Raw genomic sequence first — 13,833 nt, forward strand, 5'->3', positions numbered from 1 at the left:
CAATTGCCGTGTTTGGCCCATATCCCTCCATATCTATCTAAATGTTTTTTAAACAAATTCTGCACTCACTTGATGAAGGGGCAGTGCTCCAAAAGTTTGTGCTACCAAATAAACCTGTTGGACTTTAGCCTGGTGTTGTGCGACTACTTACTTTTTAAAGACAAAATTCTTCTACTACCTCACCTGATGAAGGAGTAGCACTCTGAAAGCTCGTGCTACCCAATAAACCTGTTGGACTTTAACCTGGTGTTGTGAGACTTCTTATTTTGCCCACCCCAGTCCAACACTGGCAACTCCACATCATACTACTACCTCTGGCAGCTTGTTCCAGACTGATTGAATCCAAACTCTTGCATACTTTCCTTCATCTAGACCTGGGCTCCTGGCCCTGATTCTAGAAGTGTTGGTATCTTGGTCATCTCACCAGCGAATTATTTTAAATTCCAGAATATTTACATAGCTTTGATCAGGAGGAAAAAATCCCAGGATTTTGAGCACCTTAGTTCAAAGATTGTGTGCTGGGTATCAGATCTGCATTAAGCGGTAATTGTTCTCGCAATCAAGAGACTAAGCACAGTAAACTACTTTTAATCATTTAAAGTGCACAATTTTTCTAAATAAATATCACCAGTTGTTTTATACAGTGTCCATAAAATATTAAAGTTGAGATATATCCCCAAACACTGGAGAGACATGCTTCATAAACTACAAAACTACATTCACATGCTGCAGAATTTGGTTGAGACTTGCTACAGAAAATGGTCTGGAGGTGCTGAAGTGATATAAACCTTGCTCTGCTATAAGCCCCGTTAATGTTGGCTTATTGGCTGAGTCAGCAATACTGGTGGAGTTCTAAGCATAATCTGAAATTAAATATTTTGATATTTATCTGTGCAGGGATGCATGGAAAGAAAAACAACAATACATGGTGCAATGCCATTGCAGACCACTGAGGATCAAATGAAAAAGAAATTGATTGCCTGCCAAAGAACAAGGAGTATGGACACAAGGCAGGACCACCAGGAGATTACCAGAGATTCTAACGTTGTTTGTAGGAAATTAAAAACACTATTTGTGTAAACAGTCCAAAGTCTTAACCTGAAATCAAAATACTAAAAAACACTATAAAAATTGGACCTCAAGTTGAGATAATTAAACACCAAGTTTGCATCACTTCACAAATCGCATGTAATGGCAGTGAAACTATAGCCTTCCATATACACATCAAAAAACTGCTCATTCCTTTGGGGCAGAGAGAAAAAAAAATCATTTCTGATTAAGCCTTGGTTTGAAAGGGAAACAGAAATTAAAATGATTGGAGCAAAAACTGTTCATCCTTATAAACATCAAACGGAACAATTTCTATTTATAGCGGAGTGCAACATCAGACAAAATAAAACAGCTATGTGGATAATTAATATGGATTCTTTTTTCAAGATTGTGCACAGATAGATTTCTAAGGAATTTGCAAATGTGCAATGCGTTTTCTGCTTCACTGCACCTTGCAAAAATACAACCACACATCTTTACAACAGTCACTATGTTGGAATAAATTTGCTATTAACGTTTTCTTCTCCCTGCAGTTACATTGTCACAGAGCTAATATTTGGGCTCAATTCGGGTGGGGGGTGATGCAGCAATGAGAGGCTTTCATTGGCTCTCACACCTGGTTTTGGATTGCAGGGAGTTGGGGACGGGGAGGGTGGTAAAGGAAAGTGTTGGGTTGGTTTTCTCTTTGAAAAATTGTGCAAAGGACCTAATGCAACTCTGACGAAGGGTCACCCTGACTCAAAACGTTGGCTGTAATCTCTCTCCACAGATGCTGTCAGACCTGCTCAAATTCTCCAGCATTTTCTGTTTTTGTTGCAATTAGCTACTGATAGCTGGACTTAATGCAATGACTAAAATATTTTATATGAAGTGAACGGATGGGATGGCACAGTGGCACAGTGGTTAGCACTGCTGCTTCACAGCACCAGGAACCTGGGTTCAGTTCCAGCCTCAGGTGACTGTGTGGAGCTTGCACGTTCTTCCGATGTCTGTGTGAGCTTCCTTCACAATTCAAAGATCTGCAGTTTAGATGAATTGGCTATGTTAAGTTGCTCCTTAGTATCGAGGGGATTAGCAGGGTAAACATGTGTGATTACAGGGATAGAGCCTGGGTGGGATTGTTGCCAGTGCAGACTCAATGGGCTGAATGGCCTCCTTCTGCACTGTAAGGAGTCCATGAAAAAGCAGGAGTCCCTTTATACTTGTGGCTACATATCATTATAGATTTAATTTTGTTTCAGATGCAGTAGCATTAAAGTTGTCTTACAGAGGTTTTCATATCAAAGTTGATAAAGTTTTTGTAATTCAGAAGAATTTTTTTTAATACAATTCAATCAAATCAAGTCCAATTCAGAGTCTCAACAAGTTGAGACATTCCCGATCCAAGCTGACAAGACAGGGCTCTCACCTCCTGTCTTGGGCTTGATCTACATGATCCAGGCTGAGTGGAGTAGACATTGCACCTCCTCCAAGGCTTAATCTCATTTGCATCTTAGCCAAAAGGCTGAGATTTAAAAATTGCTTCAAATGAAGCTAAAATGTAACCTAATGACTTCAACCAAGCACAGCATGTCGATACTACACTTGATCTCAGCCAAAAGGCTGAGAAGGAATTGCAGAAGGAGACCTCAGCTAATCAACAAAACATCCGATGTGTGAAACCACACCCCTTTCTCAATGAAGATGTCATCTGCACATCATTGTGAGCCTTTCATTGAAATTAAGTTGAGTAGGAACGCAATTTCCCACCAGAAACATCCAGGTAGTTCTCAATTAGTAGCTCACACAATAGAAAAATAAAACAAAGGGAAATGGAGCCGAGAAATGTGGGACCATTGGAGGGCAGCAGCAAGCTCATTATCCTGTCATTGCCAGAATACACAAGGATAATCAGTGCTTGGCATATCCCTTCTTTGAAATATTCGTTGTGAAAAAATTTCTCTCGCTTTAGGAACCGCTGATGGGAAGTTCTGAGCAGAGATGATTTTCTGGATCCATTCCTCTCAAGGTACCACCTGGTGTGTAAAACTTCCCATTATCAATCCATCGATGATAAAAGTTTCACCAAGGGTTTATTCTTCAGATTTTTATTTGCTGTTGAAAATTTTAAGTTTATTTATTAGTGTCACAAGTGGGCATACGTTAACACTGCAATGAAGTTATTGTGGAAATCCCCTAGTCGCCACACTCCGGTGCCTATTTGGGTACACTGAGGGAGAATTTAGCACAGCCAAGGCACCTAACCAGCACGTCTTTCAGATTGTGGGAAGAAACTTGAGCACCTGAGGAAATTCATGCAGACACAGGGAGAATGTGCAGATTCCACACAGACAGTGACCCAAGCCGGGAATCGAACCTGGATCCCTGGCACTGTGAGGCAGCAGTGCTAGCCACTGAGCCAGTGCGACTTGGGAACCACTGGCAGCTGCTGGTTTATTCAGCTGAGGCAAGATGGGGCAGAAGGAAATGGGGTCAAGATTCAAATTACGTTGATGGTGATTATAATAATGGCAGATGGAAGGAATCGCTTTGATGAGGTTTTTATCACATGCTTTTCACATCTTTTAATCGGGAGAGTAAGGGTTGGCGGCATTGCAATGCAATAGGGCTAAGTAACCAGAAACACTTTGGCCTTACTTTATCCAGTCATTTAATACACTAACTTACCATCCCTTCAAACAGGATTAAAACTATATATCCAAACATTTTTCACTATAACTATAACTTGGCTTTTATGATCAGGCACAAGGTTTTAATTAAAAAAAAGTGATTGGAAAAATAAAATCTTACAACACTGCGTATTAGAAAAAGAATCAAGATTTTGAAATCCGATGCTTCTTTAATGCTTCCTTTAGAATTACCATTTGAAAAAAGCTTATTTGTATAACAAATCTAGACTGAAATTGGTGAGTCAACATGAACAGATACAATTTTGAACAGCTGCAAACAGTCCAAACTCTGTATATTAGAGTGCGCTGAAATAGAATATCTCACTTAAAAGAAAAGTCCTAATTTGTAACACTATGATTCTTAATACTTGTGTTCTACTACTTTTCAAAAAACCTTGTGCCATTTTGATCTAAGCTACAATAAGCTTAGCTAAAACTTCACAATCATTTACAGCATGATGTACACAGTATCTGGCATTTGAATGAATTATCTACAATCATCACAAATGATCTAACTTTTTTTTTCTCCCACGGCGATGCCCACAGCCTTCGGAGATGGCAAATAACTGTCAGCAGAACAGTTTTCATCACTAACTTGATGCCTGGAAGATTTTTCTTCTTTAACCTGAAAACTGGAAAACACAAGGAGAGAATCTGAGAACAGTACTTTAAAAAAGATTTTCAACTGGGCAAATGTGTAACTAAGTGAAAAGCTATTCTCTAGGTTTGGAAGATGTCTTTCTGAAACAAGCCACATTGTTAGTACAATTCATCTCCAAAGTAACCTAACAATGCTTACATTTGTGACTCAAATTCCAAAGTTACTTATGTTTATTGAATAGAAGTGGGAGGTTTGGCAGATTTTCCCAAGCCTTAGTAGTTGAAACAACCACAAAGCTCAACAGGAAATAAAGGACTCCTGTTAACAACCCCTTTTCGTGATCTCAGGATATTCCAGAGAATTTTATGCTAATTTTGAAGTGTTGTGATGTAGGAAAATGTGATAGCCAATTTGCATTGAGTTAATTAAATAGATGATCAGCTGAGGGAATATTGGCCAGGACACCGGAAGAACTACCAAGGAATTTCTTTGCATCCACCCATTATGGTAAGAAGTCTCACAACGCCAGGTTAAAGTCCAACACGTTTATTTGGAATCATGAGCTTTTGGAGCACTGCTCCTTCCTCAGGTGTTGGACTTTAACCTGGTGTTGTGAGGCTTCTTACCGTGCCCACCCCAGTCTAATGCACCCATTATGGCAGAGGGGGAGGTCTTGGTTTAATTTCTCATTTAAAAGATAGCACCTCTGCAGGATCACATTCCCTAGTCAGGGAGTTAAGTCCATGGAGTTGAGTTCTGCTTCATTCTGGTAAATGAAATTAATGAGAAAAGGCCGACACAATGGGCTGGATTTTACGATCCTTTGAAGGATATTAAAGGGTGTCCAGAGGTAGTTGGCTGGGAGAAGAGTGTTGGGGAGTGAGTGCTCATTGCCTTCCCACCATCAGACCAAAGCTAATTTAAAAAGCAAACTAAGTAGAGATGGCTGGGCAGGTGCTATTGCTGTATGATGTGGGAACTGGCAGATCCCACTGCGAGCTGCAGTGGCCACATCTGCAGCAAGTGGTAGTTGCTCGAAGAACTTTGGCTCAGAATTAATGAGCTGGAGTCTGAGCTTCAGATGCTGCTGCACATCTGGGAGGGGGAAGAGTTACCTGGACACTTTGTTTCAGGAAGTGGTCACACCCAGTAGATTAAGTACCTCAAGTACGGCCAGTGGCCAGGAACAGTCGGATGTGTCTGCAAGTGAGTTAGTAAGGGGATCCTAAATTCAGGAACTGAGGAGCTTCAGCTCTTGACCTTATCCAACAGGTGTGAGATACTGTGTGTGTGGGGATAAGGACAGTAGGGAGGACAAGTGAACCGACCACTGTACTGTGGTACAGGAGGCCCTTCAAGAGGGGGGAGCAAAAAGACAAGTGACAGTTATATGGGACTTTATAATTAGGGGGATTGATACCAGCCTTTGTAAACTAGATCGTGACTCCCGCATGGTATGTTGCTTGCCCAGTCCAGAGTGAGGGATGTGTGTGATTGGCTTGAAAGGATATTGGAATGGGAGGGGGGAGGATCCAGTTGTTGTGGTCCACACTGGGACAAACAACATAGGCAAGACTAGGAAATAGGACCTGTTTGGGAACTAACAATACTTAGGAGCTAAATTAAAGAACAGGTCCTCAAGGATTATAATGTCTGGATTACTACTCGAGCCACGTGCGAATTGGCATAGGTTTGAGAAAATTAGGGAACAGAACATGTAACTAAAGGAGTAGTGCCGGAAAGAGGGGCTCCATTTCATGGGGCACTAGCATCATTGGTTCAGGATTCAGACCGTCCCAATCTGGGACCAGTGTTCTGGCGGAAAGGATAAATAGCGTGGTCACAAGGACTAGCAAGTAGGGGGGAAGGGAAGGGTAAAGCTAAGGGGAATATAATGATTAATGGGAAACAAAACAGCAGGTTAACGTGGGGAGAAGGTTTCAACTACATGGAAAATTACAAAAAAAGTTAAAAACAAGATGAACTCAGGGGATGTTAAGATTCAAAAAGGTATAAAAACTAACACAAGAGCACTTTGCCCAAACGCTCATAGCATTTGAAACAAGGTAAATAAGTTGACGGCACAAATCGTCATGAATGAGTATTGAGTATTATTTAGTGGCCATTACAGAGACATAGGCTGCGATTCTCCCCAAAGCGCTGAATTAGCAGGAAAACTGTTCTTGACTGGTTTGTCAATTCAGCTTCTCACCCGAATCTCTGCACTCGGTACACGGTGAAAGTCCCAGTCGTGAATATTATTAAAATCCCATGGGGGTGGGATCGATTCATGCTGGAGTCTGACAGTTCTGGACCTCTGCACATTCTCTCCGTTTCCTGGCCAGCTCGATCATTGGTCAGCCCAGGACCCCTGCAGTGCTGCCCTTCCGCTCCCCCCTCCTCCCCTCCCCCAGACAGCCTGATCATGACTCCCATAGAAATTCCCGGGCCAGCACTGACCCCCCCCAACCCTGATGCACACCAACCCCCTCCCCCCAGCAGTGGCGGTCTGGCAGACTGCCCCCCCCTCTTCACCCCCGGAAGCAGGCCTCCCCCCTACCCCCAGCAGACCACTCACCCCAACAATCGCTGCCCTCCCTCTATCCCAGACTGACTGCCATGCAGAGTGGCAGCGGGACTCCAGAGTGGCTATCGATTTCCCCTAGGCCCCAACCCTTGGGCATGGACACTTTGCCCCTTGGGGAGTGCCAGGGGTGTAGGCTGGCACTGCCAGGATGCCCATGCCCAGGGGACACCACTGCTCCATTCTGAACGTGGGGAGCTAGTGTAAACCCTGCCAGCATGAAGTACTCCTGGCGTGGTGGGAGATTCGATCAGGACCCAGAAGTTCCCAATAATCACATTTAAAACATATCTAAAATACATTTTAAAAAGGTTCAAATTACTTGCCTGTCTTCCCACCTGTTTCCAGTGTGGTCTGACTGGCGACTGTTCACTGGCTCTGGGAGATGCACGTATGTTCCCGGCACATGCGCAAATCCCAGAACAAGGCCGGCAACGTGCATCTCCCACCGTGACCCAACAGAAAAGTTGTGGGTTGCGATGGGAGAATCACAGCCATATTTGCAAAGTGCTCACGACTGGGAGTTAAATATCCAGGAAGGACAGACAAGATGATAAGGGAGCTCTGATATTTAAGGATCACATCAGGGCAGTAGTGAGAGATGATATAGGTTCTATTGGAGAAAAGAGTTAAATCTATTTGTGTGGAAATTAGAAATAGTAAGAAGAAAAAATGACTGATAATAACATCACGCTGGGGCGAGCAATAAACAAGGAACTAACTGATGCACGTAAAAATGGTATGGCAATTATCATGGGAACCTGTAATATACATGTCGATTGGTCATGGAATGCATCCACAATAGTTTCCTCGAACAGTTTGTAATGGAACCAACAAGGGAGCAAGCTACCCTAGATCTGGTCCTGTGTAATGAAATAGGAATAATTAATGATCTCACAGTTGGGGATCCTCTTGAAAGGAGTGATCACAGTATGGTGGAATTTAAAATACAGATGGAGCATAAGAAGCTAAATCCAATACCACTGTCTTGTGCTTAAACAAAGGGGACTACAATGGGATGGCGGGGGAGTTGGCCAAGGTAGACTGGGAGCAAAAACTTAACTGTAGGACAATTGAGGAAGTGTGGAGAACTTTCAAAGTGATTTTTCAGGGTTCAGTGAATGTATAAACCAGCGATAAGGCAGGATTGTAGAAAAAGAGATAATCAGCCACAGATATCTAACGAAATAAAGGAGGGTATCAAATTGAAAGAAAATGCATACAACGTAGGAAAGATTTGTGGGAAATCTTTAAAGATCAACAGAAAGCCACAAAAAAAAGCCATAAAGAAAAGAAAGTTTGATTATGAGAGTAGACTAGCTCAGAGTATAAGAACAGATAGCAAAGGTTTCTACAATTATATAAAATGGAAAAGAGTGGCTAAGGTCCTTTAGAGGATGAGAAAGGGGATTTAATGACAGGAAAGGAGGAAATGGCCTAGACATTGAACAAATATTTTGTGTCAGTCTTCACTGTGGAAGACACAAATAACACGCGAAAAATTGATGACAAGCAGGTGAGACCTAGAAATGACCATTATCACAAAAGAAACAATGTTCGGTAAGCTAATACGGCTAAAGGTAGGCAAATCTCTTGGCCCTGATGGAATGCATCCCAGGATTCTAAAAGATATGCTGGGGGAAAGAGCTTTGATTTGATTTGATTTATTATTGTCATATGTATTAACATACAGTGAAAAGTATTGTTTTTTGCGCGCTATACAGACAAAACATTCCGTTCACAGAGAAGGAAACAAGAGAGTGCAGAATGTTGTGTTACAGTCATAGTTAGGGTGTAGAGAAAGATCAACTTTATGCAAGGTAAGTCCATTCAAAAGTCTGGCACCAACAGTGAAGAAGCTGTTCTTGAATCAGTTGGTACATGACCTCAGACTTTTGTATCTTTTTCCCGAAGGAAGAAGGTGGAAGAGAGAATGCCCAGGGTGCGTGGGGTCCTTAATTATGCCAAATTTCTGACATGCCAACTTTCCTTAATCTTCTGAGAAAGTAGAGACGTTGGTGGGCATTCTAACTATACTGTCAGCATAGGGGTCCAGGGTAGGTGATCCGAACACCTAAAAGCTTAAAGCTCTTGATCCTTTTTACTTCATCCCTATTAATGAGAACAGGGGCTTAACTTGTGTAGTGGGGAAAGTGCTTGAATCTATCATCAAGGAAGAAATAGCAAAACGTCTGGCTAGGTGTCATTGGGAAGATATAGCATGGGTTCATGGAAGGCAGATCATGTTTAACTAATTTAGTGGAATTCTTTGAGTACATTACGAGCACAGTGGACAACAGGGAAGCAATGGATGTGGTGTATCTGGATTTCCAGAAGGCGTTCGACCAGGTGCCGCACAAAAGGCTGCTGTATACGATAAAGAGGCACGGTGTTACAGGTAATATATTAGCATGGATAGAAGATCGGTTAACTAACAGAAAGCAAAGAGTGGGAATAATGGGTGTTTTTCTGGTTGGCGATCAATGACTTGTGATGTGCCTCAGGAATCAGTATTGGGACCACAATTGTTTACAATTTACATAGATGATTTGGAGTTGGGGACCAAGTGTAGTGTATCAAAGTTCACAGATGACACTAAGGTGAACGGCAGAGCAAAGTGTGCAGAGCACACTGAACATCTACAGAGGGATATAGATAGTTAAGTGAGTTGGCAAGGGTCTGGCAGATGGAGTACAATGTTGGTAAATGTGAGGTCATCCATTTTGGTAGGAATAACAGCAAAATGGATTATTATTTAAAAGGTAAAAAATTGCAGCATGCTGCTGTGCAGAGGATGTTCTTGTGCAGGTGTAGCAGGTAATTAAGAAGGCAAATGGAATTTTTGTCTTCATTGCTCTAGGAATGGAGTTTAAAATCAGGGAGATTATGTTACAGCTGTAAAAGGTGCTGGTGAGGCCACACCTGGAGTACTGTGTACAGTTTTGGTCTCCTTACTTGAGAAAGGATATACTGACACTGGAGGGAGTGCAGAGGAGATTCACTTGGTTGATTCCAGAGTTGAGAGGGTTGGCTTATGAGGAGAGACTGAGTTGACTGGGAGTATACTCATTGGAATTTAAAATAACGAGGAGGGATCTTATAGAAACATATAAAGTTATGAAAGGAGTAGATAAGATAGAAGCAGGGAGGCTGTTTACACGGGCAGGTGAAACCAGAATTAGGGGACATAGCTTCAAAATAAGGCGGAGCAGATTTAGGACCAAGAACTTCTTCAGATAAAGGGTTGTGAATCTGTGGAATTCCCTGACAGTGAAGCACTGAGACTACCTCATTGAATGCTTTTAAGGCAAAGATAGATAAATTTTTGAACAGTAAAGGAATTAAGGATTATGGTGAGCAGGTGGGTGAGTGGAGCTGAGTCCACTTAAAGATCAGCCATGACCTTACTGAATGGCGGAGAAGGCTCGAAGATCCAAATGGTCTACTCCTGCTCCTAGTTCTTATGTTCATACGTTCCTTATACCCCGCTTTCCTGCCCACCCCTTAATTATCTTAAGTCCAAAAATATACTGATCTCAGTTTTGAAGATTTACCTGAAGTCCACTGGGGTATGGAATCCCAAAGATTCATAGAACTGAGTGAAAAGATTTCTCCTCAGCTCACTTCTAAACATCTAACCTGACAGTTTTAGATTCTCCAATCAGGGAACACAGCCTGTCAGTGTCTATCCCACAAAATCTTCTAGACACAAGATCAATTCTGAATGCCAGAGAGCACAGGCCCACTCTCCTCAATCTCTCCTATTTGGAAAGCCCTCTTATTCCAAGTACCAATCCAGCCAATCCCTGTTGCACCCTCTCTAAGGCAAGTGTATCATTCTTTAGTTTACCAGGCTGATTCCGGGGATGACAGGAATGATGTATGAGGAGAGATTGACTAGGTTTGGATTGTTTTTGCTGGAGTTCATTAGAGACAATTCTAACAGGGCTAGACAGGGTAGATGCAGGAAGGATATTTTCGATGATGGGGGAGTCCATAACCAGGGGGTCACAATCTGAGGATTCAGGGTGGACCATTTAGCATGGAGATGAGGAGACATTTCTTCACCCAAAGAGTGGTGAACCTGTGGAATTCATTACCAGAGGAAGTAGTTAATGCCAAAACATTGAATATATTCAAGAGGTGGCTGGATGTAGCAGTTGGGGCAAATGGGATCAAAGGTTATGGGAAAAAAGCAGGATTAGGCTATTGAATTGGATGATTAGCCATGATCATAATGAATGGTGGAGCAGGCTCATAGGGCCAAATGGCCTCCTCCTGCTCCTATCTTCTACATTTCTATGTTTCTTAGGTAAGACCATCAACACAATACACTGTGTGATCTACCGCAGCCCTATATAAGTGGAGCAGAACCTCTGAACGTAGCCCATTCCATTACGCAGATCAGCCCCCCCATCCACTGACTCCGTCTACATTTCCCACTGCCTTGGGAAAGCAGCCAGCATAGTCAAGGACCCCATTCACCCCAGAATATTCTCTTCTACCTTTTTCTGTTTGGAAAAAAATACAAAATTTTGAGGACACATATCAACTCACTCAAGCACCTACCTCATATTAAGTTGATCTTTCTCTACACCCTTTCTGTAACTGTAACACTATATTCTGCACCCTATCCTTTCCAATACATGCGACAATAATAAATCAAATCAAATCTTATCCTCCAACACCCTTGCAATAAAGTTAGCGTATTGTTTGCCTTCCTGATACTTTGCTGTGTCTGCATATTAATGTTTTGTGATTTGTGCACAGTGCACCCAGATTCCCTGGAACCTCCCATAGTGCCAAGTTCCCCAAATAGGAATAATTGAAGTAATTATATGTTACAGCCTCCTCTCCATTAAATTATGATATACTTAAAAGACTTTCTTGATAATCTCTGTTTGTAAATTGTAGAATCTAATTAAAACCCTGACACTTCATCTTCTTGCTTGCATTTCAAATCATTTTAATCTATATCATTAATACTGCTGCAGTGGCTTTATTATGGAAAGAGTCACTGAAATCATCATTTCACTGGGCTTTATAAAACAGTTCAATGTTTGATCTAACTAAATAGCGGAAGTTTTAATACTTACTTGTCAAACGGCTGATTTTTCCAGTTTGTATTCTACGGGCAACGTAAACAGAAAAAAAAACGCTAAATTTAAAAGTCACAAATGCAAATTTTCTTCAATGATAATTACAAATAATTAGCACCAGCTGGATTAAGAATTAAAAACTGAATGTAAAGTAATTTTTATGGTGTAACAGTGATGTCTTATGCAGGTCAGAAAATAAAATGTTGCCAACTTCTCATAAGATAAACTGCAAATTACTTTTAATTTACATGCATTTTGAACAATGTGATGTAAAATTATTCAATTAGTACACTTCATTTTAGAGTATATAGCAGACATTGTATGATTCTGCTTGAATTGATTTGACAAATGTAATCCACACAATAAAGTTTATTTATCAGTGTCACAAGTAGGCTTACATTAATACTGCAATTCAGTTACTGTGAAAATCCCCTAGTCACCAAACTCCAGTGCCTGTTCGGGTACTGAAGGAGAATTTAACATGGCCAATGCACCTAACTATCACGTCTTTCAGACTGAGAGAAGCAACTGGAGCATCCGGAGGAAACCCACGCAGACACGGGGAGAATGTGCAGACTCTGCACAGTGACCTAAGCTGGGAATCGAACCTGGCTCCCTGGTGCTGTAAGGCAGCAGTATTTAACCACCGTGCCATCATTTTAATTTGATTGACCAACTGAAACTGGTACCGGAATATTTGTTTGCAGAATTTATATTTAAAGATAATCTTTATGTACATCATGAATCTTTACTCAAGCTAATTAATTGCAAATGACAAATTTGATTGACTTCCAAGATATGGAATAGCACATATTCTAATATCTGATTAGAAATGCTCTGTTTAACAGTCTGTGGCGATTTTCCCGTTGGCCAAAACCGATAATGCGAAAAGATCAGAAGATCAAAATCTGAGCATGCAGTGATGTTGTGAATGAGGCTTCTCTGTAATTGCGTAATGAGCATTGTAAGCCGGTGATTGATTTAATGGGTTTGAAGGGGTGATTGATTGAAAGTGTGATTGTGACTCTGCAGTCACTTAGCCTGTGTGTACGTGCCTGCATGCTATGCGGACTTGTTTTCTTGAAGAAGTAATACTTTTCCCATGAAAAGAAGATGTGTGCATGGTGACTGATGCTGGGATGAATATCAAACGGAAATGATGCATTTGACCTCCCAAGTTGGGCACTTCCTTGAAATACAAGTGAGTATTCTGACCTATGACATGTGGTTCTGTTGGACTTGCTGCTGCTGCTGTTGCTGTTGGATCAGAAGTTGCTGCTGTTGTCTGCGTCGGGCAGTTCGCAGCTTCTCAAATCTTGCTTCCATTTCCTCCAACACCTTGGGCGTGTAGCGAACGACCAGCTTCACACTGCTCTGAGCAGCCTTTAGTAATTCCACTGCCTTTTCATGGTGCTCCCCTTCCACACTCTAAAATTGAAAGAAACATCCTTTATTCTCTGCACTGTGGAACAAAGACCGAAAAAATTGTGTCATGTTGTAAACACGTAACTATCTCCAGAGCAATCACAGCTTCAATCCCTCACATTGATGCAGAGAGAACAGAGCAGGGGTGGGGGTGAACAGAGGAAATAATTTGTAGTGTGGTCCTGAAAAACACATTGCCTTGTAAATTTGCTCAAGGGAAAAATATTCCCTTCTGTTAAATATATAAACTTAAAAATGATATTGGCAGTCCTTCATAAAAAATCATTTCATTTCAACCATATCTATATTCAGTACAAAGCCAGTGTAAAACTGAAAGAAGTAGTGTCCAAAAGCATGTAGGTTAGGCAGATTGGCCATGTGCATTTGCACCATAAGAGTCCAAAG

General features: G+C 41.5%; 1 protein-coding gene and 1 pseudogene across 3 annotated transcripts in view; both read right to left on the reverse strand.

Annotated features, from left to right (window-relative positions):
- Nucleotides 1-572: 572 nt before the first annotated feature.
- Nucleotides 573-13,833, reverse strand: part of lin7a (lin-7 homolog A (C. elegans)) — an 82,953-nt gene continuing 69,692 nt past the window's right edge. For all 3 annotated transcript variants that reach the window (XM_080191158.1, XM_080191157.1, XM_080191160.1), the window contains 3 exons: nt 13,219-13,431; nt 12,001-12,032; nt 573-4,351 (listed from right to left, as the gene is read on the reverse strand). In XM_080191158.1, the coding sequence (XP_080047284.1) occupies nt 13,219-13,431 (213 nt within the window). In that variant the 3' untranslated portion in view covers nt 573-4,351; nt 12,001-12,032. The remainder of the gene's footprint in view (nt 4,352-12,000; nt 12,033-13,218; nt 13,432-13,833) is intronic.
- LOC145344670 (U2 spliceosomal RNA) lies at nt 2,496-2,664 on the reverse strand (annotated as a pseudogene).

This window comes from Carcharhinus amblyrhynchos, chromosome 6, assembly GCF_965287045.1.
Source record: "Carcharhinus amblyrhynchos chromosome 6, sCarAmb.v2.hapA, whole genome shotgun sequence".
NCBI lineage: Eukaryota > Metazoa > Chordata > Chondrichthyes > Carcharhiniformes > Carcharhinidae > Carcharhinus > Carcharhinus amblyrhynchos.